The 9,111-nt window shown below is 57.0% G+C and overlaps 4 protein-coding genes across 4 annotated transcripts in view; 1 reads left to right on the forward strand and 3 right to left on the reverse strand.

Annotated features, from left to right (window-relative positions):
* Positions 1 to 1,004: 1,004 nt before the first annotated feature.
* Positions 1,005 to 3,240, forward strand: VDAG_06456 (small glutamine-rich tetratricopeptide repeat-containing protein A; the record flags this gene model as incomplete). The annotated part of the gene is made up of 3 exons (XM_009658834.1): positions 1,005 to 1,662; positions 1,737 to 2,898; positions 2,961 to 3,240. 3 exons carry the CDS (start codon positions 1,005 to 1,007, stop codon positions 3,238 to 3,240), a joined length of 2,100 nt encoding a protein of 699 aa, XP_009657129.1.
* An 863-nt stretch (positions 3,241 to 4,103) lies between these two features.
* On the reverse strand, positions 4,104 to 4,719 carry VDAG_06457 (mediator of RNA polymerase II transcription subunit 10; the record flags this gene model as incomplete). Its single annotated transcript, XM_009658835.1, has 2 exons — positions 4,104 to 4,609; positions 4,680 to 4,719. The coding sequence occupies 2 exons, from the start codon at positions 4,717 to 4,719 to the stop codon at positions 4,104 to 4,106; spliced, it is 546 nt and encodes a 181-aa protein (XP_009657130.1).
* A 440-nt stretch (positions 4,720 to 5,159) lies between these two features.
* VDAG_06458 (uncharacterized protein) lies at positions 5,160 to 7,596 on the reverse strand (the record flags this gene model as incomplete). The annotated part of the gene is made up of 3 exons (XM_009658836.1): positions 7,191 to 7,596; positions 6,437 to 6,820; positions 5,160 to 6,380 (listed from the first exon to the last, which is right to left on the reverse strand). Exons 1-3 carry the CDS (start codon positions 7,245 to 7,247, stop codon positions 5,160 to 5,162), a joined length of 1,662 nt encoding a protein of 553 aa, XP_009657131.1. The 5' UTR covers positions 7,248 to 7,596.
* Positions 7,597 to 7,848: 252 nt separating this feature from the next.
* The window catches only part of VDAG_06459 (uncharacterized protein), a gene marked incomplete at both ends in the record, with an annotated part of 2,372 nt that continues 1,109 nt past the window's right edge, over positions 7,849 to 9,111 (reverse strand). Inside the window, one exon of the mRNA XM_009658837.1 lies at positions 7,849 to 9,102. Within this exon, the coding sequence (XP_009657132.1) occupies positions 7,849 to 9,102 (1,254 nt within the window). The remainder of the gene's footprint in view (positions 9,103 to 9,111) is intronic.

Consider the following 9,111-nt stretch of genomic DNA (forward strand, 5'->3'; position numbering starts at 1 on the left):
CCCCAGCAGAGAGCCAGCTGTCTGTCCTTGCGCTGTCTTGTCTTTTGCTTTCCGTCTTGTCTGGTCTCATCTGGTCTCGTGTTCGTCTGTGCTGTTTTCATGTCATAAAAGGAACCAGTTTTCATTTCGGATTTTCGGTCGACGGAGCAAACGGAGCAGCATACATTTCATCATCAGCGTCTTTGTGCAACCAACCGACATTGGTACAGAGCAGTCCCCCCCTTCCGGGCCCTGCTGCCTTGCCGCCTCCAGCAAGCTGCCGTTTCCCTCTCACTCATAATTTGTCGTTTGGACCCTGAACGTTACAATCACACAGTCGAGTCGTCGCAGTCACAGCCACAACTCAAACCACATACACACACACGCACACGCACATACGCACATACGCACATACGCACATACGCACATACGCACATACGCACATACGCACATACGCACATACGCACATACGCACATACGCACACATCCCAGCTCAGCCCAGCCCAGCCCTGGCGCCATCATTTGCAATCGCAGAGCACCCGAGCACGAACCGGGGACAGCAGACTCAGAGGACAGGCCCAGGCTAGCCAGGCAGACAGAGGGCGCGAGCAGCAATTTCTCGGCTCGTCCGTGCCAAACGAGTCCCCGTCCCCTTCTTTCCTCTTCACTTCTTGTCATTTTCCTTCCAGCTTCTGGACACTCTTGAAACAGAACTTTTAGCTATTCCGACTGCATCGGCGTTACCTTGCGTCACAACCTGGTCATCACACATTTGGTCCCACAGCAAAAGAGAGACAGAGAGAGAGAGAAAGAATCTGAAGGGGGAAAAACAGGACCGTACACCCACACAGTACTGCACCGGGCTTCCGACATCAGAGTCGCACGCCAACGACCTCTCCTACAGGAATACCCTTATCGCGAGGCGCTGCATGATTCGGGATCGGCCTCGCCCACCACCAGTCGCCCACCTTACCTAATTAACCAGAACCCACCGGAAGTGTTCAAAGTCTCCAGCGCTGGACTCGATGAAGCTGTTCGCCAAAAAGACGTCGTCTTCCAAAAAACCTGTCACCAGTCAGAACTCCCACGAAGAAGAGGAATTTCACAATTTACCTCACCGTTCCGCCTCCTCCTCGCCCACCAAGTCTTCTTCCCCCACCAAATCCCCAACTAAGCCTACCTATTCCAGACGCAGCACGAGGCCTCCCTCGCCTGGCGGGCGCGAGACTAAATCGCGATCTTCTCGGCCCTTCGGTCGTCATTCCACAGACCCCGGATCCTCCTCCTCCTCCTATTCACGCCGTCACAAGGTCGACCCCAATACCCATCCTCTCAACCTCCCCCCTGAAGAGAGAAAGAGACTTTCTGCACTTTCCGCCATGAGCCGCAGCAACTCCATGGACATCGACCGCGAGTCGACCGGCGCCGCTGCTTCTTCACCCCCCGCAGCGCCCACGCCCACAGCCCAAACCGCCTTCTCCGTCCCGATCCCCAACATCAACACCGCCGTCAACGGCAACGAGAATGGCAACGACGAAGATGCGCCCATGCCACCCCCGCACAAGTCTAACCCCTCCAGCCCTGTCCCCACTGCGGAGGACGAGGCCGAGGCTTACAAGGCTGCGGGCAACAAGTTCTTCAAGGAGAAGGATTACAAGAATGCTATTCTTCAGTACTCCAAAGGTATGCCGTCCCATTTGCCTAGAAATTCGGGCGTGAGAACCACATGCTAATTTTTTTTTTCTTAAAAAAAACAGCCGTCGAGATGATTCCTGACTCGGCTACCTATCTCAGCAACCGTGCCGCTGCTTACATGTCCAACGGCAACTACGAAGCAGCCCTCGAAGACTGCCTGCGGGCTGTCGACCTGGACGGCCAGAATCCCAAGGTTCTCCTGCGTCTCGCGCGCATCTACACCAGCCTCGGCCAGCCTGAGGAGGCCGTTCTGACGTTCGGCCGCATCCAGCCGGCGCCCTCTGCTAAGGACATGGCGCCCGCCAAGGAGATGCTGCACCACATTACTGCAGCCAAAAATGCTCTTGCTAGCGGCACTGCCGGCTCTATGGTCCTGCACGCCCTCGACCAGGCCGAGCGCCAGCTCGGCTACACCGCGCCGAAGCCTCGAAAGTGGCAGATCATGCGTGGTGAGGCTCACCTCAAGATGGGTACCGCCAACGCCCTTGGCGAGGCTCAGAACATTGCCATGTCGCTGCTGCGTAACAACAGCCAGGATCCCGAGGCGCTCGTTCTTCGGGGTCGTGCCCTGTACTGTCAGGGTGACAACGACAAGGCCATCAGCCACTTCCGGAAAGCACTCAGCTGCGACCCGGACATGCGTGACGCCGTCAAGTGGCTGAGGGTTGTGCAGAAGCTTGAGAGGATGAAGGGAGAAGGTAACGCCGAGTACAAGGCGGGCCAGTGGCAGGCAGCCATTGACAAGTACACTGCCGCCCTCGAGATTGACCCCACCAACAAGGGTACCAACTCAAAGATTCTCCAGAATAGGGCGCTGTGTAGGACAAAGCTCAAGGAGTACGACGCTGCCATTGCCGACTGTGAGAGGGCCGTCCAGCTGGACCCCACCTACACCAAGGCGCGCAAGACAAAGGCCAATGCGCTGGGCTCTGCGGGGAGGTGGGAGGATGCCGTCAAGGAGTGGAAATCAATCCAGGAGCTCGACCCCGAGGATCGCACCATTGCCAAGGAGATTCGCAAGGCCGAACTGGAGCTGAAGAAGAGCAAGCGCAAGGATTACTACAAGATCCTCCAGATCAGCAAGGATGCCGATGATACCCAGATCAAGAAGGCCTACCGCAAGCTGGCCATCGTTCACCATCCTGACAAGAACCCCAACGACGAGCATGCCGCTGAGCGCTTCAAGGATATTGGTGAAGCTTATGAGACTCTGAGCGACTCTCAGTATGTCTTCCCCTCCTCTTTCTGAATAGTCAAGTTGAAGAAGCTTGTGCTGACCTGTGCAGAAAACGTGCGGCCTATGACAATGGCGATGATCTGATGGATCCCAATGACATGTTCGGTGGCGGCGGCGGTATGCACGGTGGCATGGGTGGCATGCACGGCGGCATCGACCCTGAGATGCTCTTCAACATGATGGGTGGCATGGGCGGCGGCGGAGGTGGCGGCGGCGGGTTCCCCGGAGGTGGTGGTTTCCCCGGCGGTGGCACGTTCTCCTTCGCCGACGGGTCCAGCGGTCGCCAGCGCCCTGGCTTCAGCGGGCGTGGCTTCAACTTCTCCACCTGACAACCCGACTCTGATCAGGGTGAGGAAGACGAGGAAGAGGAGACGGGGTCGGAGGACGATGGCGACAGCGACAGCTCGCAGCCTGCCGGTAACGACGTCCACGAGAAGCTACGAGACCACATGCAGCGTCGCCATGACGAACAAGACGAACTTGTCGGGAAACTGCGCCAGTACGGCATCTTTGCGATTGCGGCAGTCGTGCTGCTCCCGCCGTCACTGTTGGTGCTGATGGCTGCCATGGCAGCAACTGTATACCTTGCTCTGCGCGCCGCTCAGCACCTCGGCCGTCGACAGCAGGTCTGAGGCGCTGCGGCGGCGTCCAATCGGGACATGGGACGTCCTGGACGGGATCGGAACTAATGAGGCGAACCGGGGCAACGACGTTTTGCGCGTTGGTGCGCACAACCATCCACCCGGCCACCCTCTATCATCTGCATAATCACCGGCGGCGTTCCGAGGGTTCGTGTGTTTTTGGTCTGCTATTTTCCTTATTTTTTCCATAGAGCCACGGGACTACGGTCCCGTGTTCGGGGAGGGTGGTCCGGGGGAACGTTCCTTGAAAGACATATCCGCGCATTAGACTGGTTCCGTCAGATCGGGCTGGGCCGCTGTAGCTTTGAATCCATGTGGAAAGCGACTTGCCATTTTGCTTCTTCATAATCATACACAGTGCTGTCTCTTACTCTGTACTCATCCATGGGTATATCCTCCGCTCTGCCTAGTCCTTGAGCCTGCCTCGTCCCTTTTCTAGAGCTCCAAATTTGGCTAGCTGGCATTGCGAACCTAATCGTATCCTCCTGTCCGCTCATCACAGCCTGTTCTCTCTCCCAAACCCCCTTGCCTCTACAATCTAGCATCTCAGATCAAGCACCCTCCCTCTTGACGGGACTCGTCATCTCCACAACCCGCGCGACATCCTCAGCCACCTCAGGCATGGCACTCCTCATCTCCCCAGCAAGCACGTCCCTCAGCTGCGCAAACGCGCCCATCTTGCCCCGCATAAGCTGGTTCCCCCGCCGCACAAGCTCGACAAACTCGCGCGTGTAAATGTCCGGGTTGCGCCCGTTCTCGACATACTGCACGAGCTCGGGCGGGATGTTGGGCAGCGCGCCCGGCGTGACGTGGCGGGCCGGGTCGTGCAGCGGCACGCCGGGCGGCATGCCGAGCTGGTCCTGGGCGTTGGGCGGCACGCCGTCCGGGGTCGGCGGGGCGCCGGCGACGGCGGTCGTGTGGACGGCCTGCAGGGAGGCGGAGAGCGTCTGGAGCGACGAGGTGAGGGCCGTGTGGGACGAGTGCGTTGGTGTCGTCGTGTACATGGTGATCTGGAGCATGATCTGGTAGAGGTCTTGGATCGTGTCCTTGAGCTGTTCTGTGGAAGGGGGGTCAGTATGAGGAGGTAGGCCTTTGGGAGGGTGTGCCACGGGGAGGAGGGGACGAACGCTCAAGGAGCTCTTGGGGGTTGTTTTCCACTGGAGCCATCGCTGCGGCTGTGCTTTTGTTTGCGACTGGAAGTTGGTGATCCTTGGTCCCTAGGCGCTGGAGGTGGTTCTGGGCTTCGATTGTCGCAAGAGTTACGAGTAAGGCCCGAGACTGGTGGAAGACAATGGTTGAGAGCGGCGCGATGGACGAACGTGCAGTGAGGCGGGATGCGACAATGATGGGCCTCAGAGGAAGGTGCGGCCGTCTACAGCGACTCAACATCCTATCGATAAGCGTTGTGAGCTATGCATGACTAAGCGCAATAACCCTTTTCGATCTCGCTGAAGCCAAGAATATAGCATCATGTTGATTTCAACAAGGTTTTACTTTTCTCGTCATACTTTAAACAGGGGCACTCGTCAAATGTAGCATCCGCTTCGTAGGCTAATCGTATTGCTCAATAGTCCCTGTTCCGCCCAAAGGATACTCTTTAGTACTAGTCATCTATCGGGTTCCCTGCTGCTTCCCCAAAACAACCGCCTCAACTCATCTCGTAAGTGCCGTCTGTCTCTTATATTCGGCTGTTGTTCTGGTCCCATGGAATGCATAGAGCCGGCACCATCAACAGCACTCTGTCTCTTGCAGTCCGGGTTGGGCATTTGATCACCTGCAGCCCTTTGAATCGCTATCCTGCTCCGCAAGACCGTGTCTTGAATACGCGAGGGCTGCAGCACGGTATTTGTCGGCCCATAGGCGCTACTGGATTCCGTCGAGCTGGCTGTGGCTGCTACGCTCTCTATTCTCTGCGCCTCAGTCGTCACTGCCGGTTTGATCGTGATTGTCAGAGGTCTTGGAGATGGTGATCTAATGGGTCGATATTTCTCAAGATACTCCGAAGATAGCGGTGGTGGGGTACGAGCCGTTGGCCGTACGGTGTCATGTTTGTGGGACGAAGGAACGGCTGGCGCAGAGAGCGGGGGGCGGGTTCGAGTTAGCTGTGCAGGAAGCTCATCGAAAGCAACATGACGGCTGGGCATAGTGCCCGCAAGGCCAGGCTGAGGACGGCATGGCAGAGTAGCAATCTCGTTGTGCTCTTCGAAAGAAAACTCCGGGGGTGTAGCGTAGGCTGAAGACGTCGAGACTTCCGTCACAGTCCTCTGGTGTCCTTGAATGTAGGCCATCCGCGAGGACGGTCGTTTCAGGGGCTCGTGGCTGACCCATGAACTCGGTGTGTGACGCTTCATGTGATCCTCAACAGTTCTTGGATGGAAGTCTGTGATGCTGCCTCCAGATGACGTCCTTGTCAACGAAGAGACTCTGGGAGAAAGAGACGGCGGGGTTGAGGCTGGGTTTAATATCTTCTGAGGACAAACTGTTGAGATGCTTGAGGATGTTCGCGCCCGTTCCGGAAGAGGACCCAGTTGTTGAGTTGATGTCGAGGAGACGCGCGAAGGGGAAACAGGAGTAGACTGTCGCGACGCATCTGGGTAGTACTGGCGACGGTTACCGGGGAGCATCTGCATCCAGCGTGGGATTGGCTTCGTAGGGCTAGGTTTGAAGGCGGGCTCGCCCAGAGGGTCGTTGATAGACACGTAAATGGTGGAATCTGGTGGGTCAATGGCATCGATGGCGTCTCTCTGCTGGTTTCTATCGTGGTTCGTGATGCTGGATCTTTGTCCTGTGGCTCGCAGCGAGGGCGAGCGGTAGGCAGGGCTCTCGGGCTGAGAGGCATCAGCACTCAACCATCGTCAGCCGTGGCAATTGTCGTCAAACTTACAACTGGGGCCCCTGTTTGATGGCTTCCAATCCTCAGTGGTAGTGGTTGTCCCTGACTGGCTTCCCATCTTGTCCGCCCCAGCCCGCCGTCCACGCAATCCATTCTTCTCAAGCCCTTCTGCACAACCGCTCTCTCGTCCATTCCATCCAACTCGGCCTCCACGAGACAGTGCGCGCAAAGTGGTGGCCCCTCGATCTCCCGTCCCCTAGTCTTTCCCATGTTATCCTCCAAGTCATCGTCCAAGTCCCCAAAAAGCTCCTCAAGCTTGACTCCTGAGGCGATATGCTTGCTCCCACAGAGAAGACATCCGTAGCACGCCCGATGCCAGAAGCACCATCCAAGACTAACACAGTCTTCCCCGCGCATCACGATCTCGCCGCATACCTAGCATATGGAGAGATTGATGAGGGCCGCGTAGCATGACTCGCAGGTAAGGCGGGCAGAGCGGCCAAGGACGTGGGTAGGACCGTCGGTCAAGCGCCAGCAGAAGGTGCATGTGAATAATGGCGAAGAAGAATAAGGAGGTGGCATGGCATTACCAACACGAGTGTCTGGAGAGGTAAGGTCGATATTGATGGTATCTAGAACGAATGTATGATGACGGTGGCGGCGACAATGATTGTCGAGTGAAATATGGAATACACGAATGTGCTAGGTAGGACATTGGCATGGACGACCTTGCTGGACGGATCTGACGAGGCGGATGGAGGGTAAGCTGCTGTACCCAGATCCGTCAACGTTTTCACCGTGTTACGGTCTTCCTCCAATGCGCCTGCCGGCAAAGCATCTCGACCGCATACCACGTGGGCATTGGACGAGGTGCAACCTACCTACCTACTAGGTAGGTACCCAAGGTACCTTTGGTACCTAGGTAGGTAGGTACTTTGTCAAGGTTGGAGAGGAAGGTCCCCTCTCCGAGATACCTCACGTCGGCGTCGCCACGCATCATGGTGCACACTCTACAGCAAAGTGCAGCAACGACATTCATAGGAGAAAAAAGATTCAGCCTTTTGATGATCCTACATAACAGTCCGTAACACCGCCCAGAAGCGAAAACCCTGAAACCACCAGCCTCCAGAGGCCCATGATAGTCTTACAAATTCATAATAGCAAGCAAAAACAACCCATCCAGCCGCACAAAAGCCAGGGCAACCATGTCCGGTCGTGCCTGGTGCTTTTCCAAAGCAGCAAATCAAACGCCTGCCACCATCCTTGGTGGTCTCTTGTGCTGTGTTTCCTTGACTCCGCTTCTACCCTGTTGACAGGCACAAGCCCACTATCTTTCTCCTGGCCTCGCATTCTGAGGATCATCCGAACAATGGCAGCACGGTACCACGCAGCATTGGCAGCTCGCAGCACTACATCCTCATCTCCACTGTGTACAAATACGTCACATACAACACACTCACCCCTCAGCGACGCAGCTTGGGCTGAGAAAGCATGTGCAAACGGCTCATACTGATGCCGGCCCGCTTCTTGACAGGGCTAGGCGTTCCCGCCGACACCTTTTGAGGACTGGGAATCGGGGTGCTGCGCGCCAGCTTGGGAGTTCCCAAAATGCGAGGCTGGGGTGCAGGTTCAGCCTTGCGCCTCTTGCCACCGCGGTCGGCGCCCTCCTGGTCGACATCAGGCTCATCATCTTCGGTGGCCCTGGCACGCTTCTTGTTGGCAAGACCATGGGCAACTCCGGTGAGGATCTTGACGGGCGATTTGTTCTCCTTGTTCGGGTGAGAAGGCTCGACATGCGTGCGAGCCCGCTTCTCGTTGGGCAGCCCGTGCGGTACACCTTCGAAGACGAGTTTAGCTGGTGTGGAACCTTCCTTATTCAACACGAATGGCTCTGTGTTGGTGCGCGCTCGCTTCTCGTTGGTCAGACCGTGCTTGATACCAGCCGTCATGGACTTGACCGGGGTCTTGCTGGTGTGAGTGGCCCGTGGAAGGTCGGCGGTTTCCGGGAAACTACCGGGCATATCCTCGACTGGAGTGATCGAGGCTCGAACCTGTCGGACACTGAGCTGTCCAGGCGAAGAGCCGAAGCCGGCAGGAGATCCAGTGCCGAAGCGAGCAGTGCGGTCGCTACGGAACGTGAAAGCGCCAGGAACAGTAGGAACCTCAGGAGCCTTTTCTTCTCTCTTGTTGGGGGAGGCTGGCAGCGGGCTCTTGATCTCCCTGGGTGCGCCGTGACTCTCGGGCTCGTTCATACGGCTCAGAATAGCATCGAGGTTGGGGTAGTTGACCTCGCCGCGACTCTTGCTCGGGGTGTCCTTGCTATCAGGCGTAAAGTCGACCCGCTTGAATAGCTTCCTACGCGGCGTGGTAAAAGGCACAGCCGGGAGCGGCTTGTCGAGGATTCGAGGACCAGGTGTCTGCGAAACACCAGTGAAAGGCTGAGGAATTGCACTCTTTGCAGGCTGAGCGGGCGACTTGCCACCGCGCAAAATCGACTTAACACGCTCGAATCTACCAGGGCTCACAATTCGTCGCTTCAGTTCAACAGTTCTCGACAGAGTAGCGAGGTCGTGGGTAGCGGCAGGCTTGGCCGTGCCACCAAGAGCAGGCTTGGAGGGAGATTTGGTCAACTCTCCAAGGTCAGTCTTGCTTGTCGACTGTGTCAGGCCACTGAGAGATGCCTTGCTTGGGGACTTGATCAGAGCAGGCTGGGATATCTTAGGGAG

Source organism: Verticillium dahliae, genomic scaffold (genome assembly GCF_000150675.1).
Source record: "Verticillium dahliae VdLs.17 supercont1.12 genomic scaffold, whole genome shotgun sequence".
In the NCBI taxonomy this organism is placed as follows: domain Eukaryota; kingdom Fungi; phylum Ascomycota; class Sordariomycetes; order Glomerellales; family Plectosphaerellaceae; genus Verticillium; species Verticillium dahliae.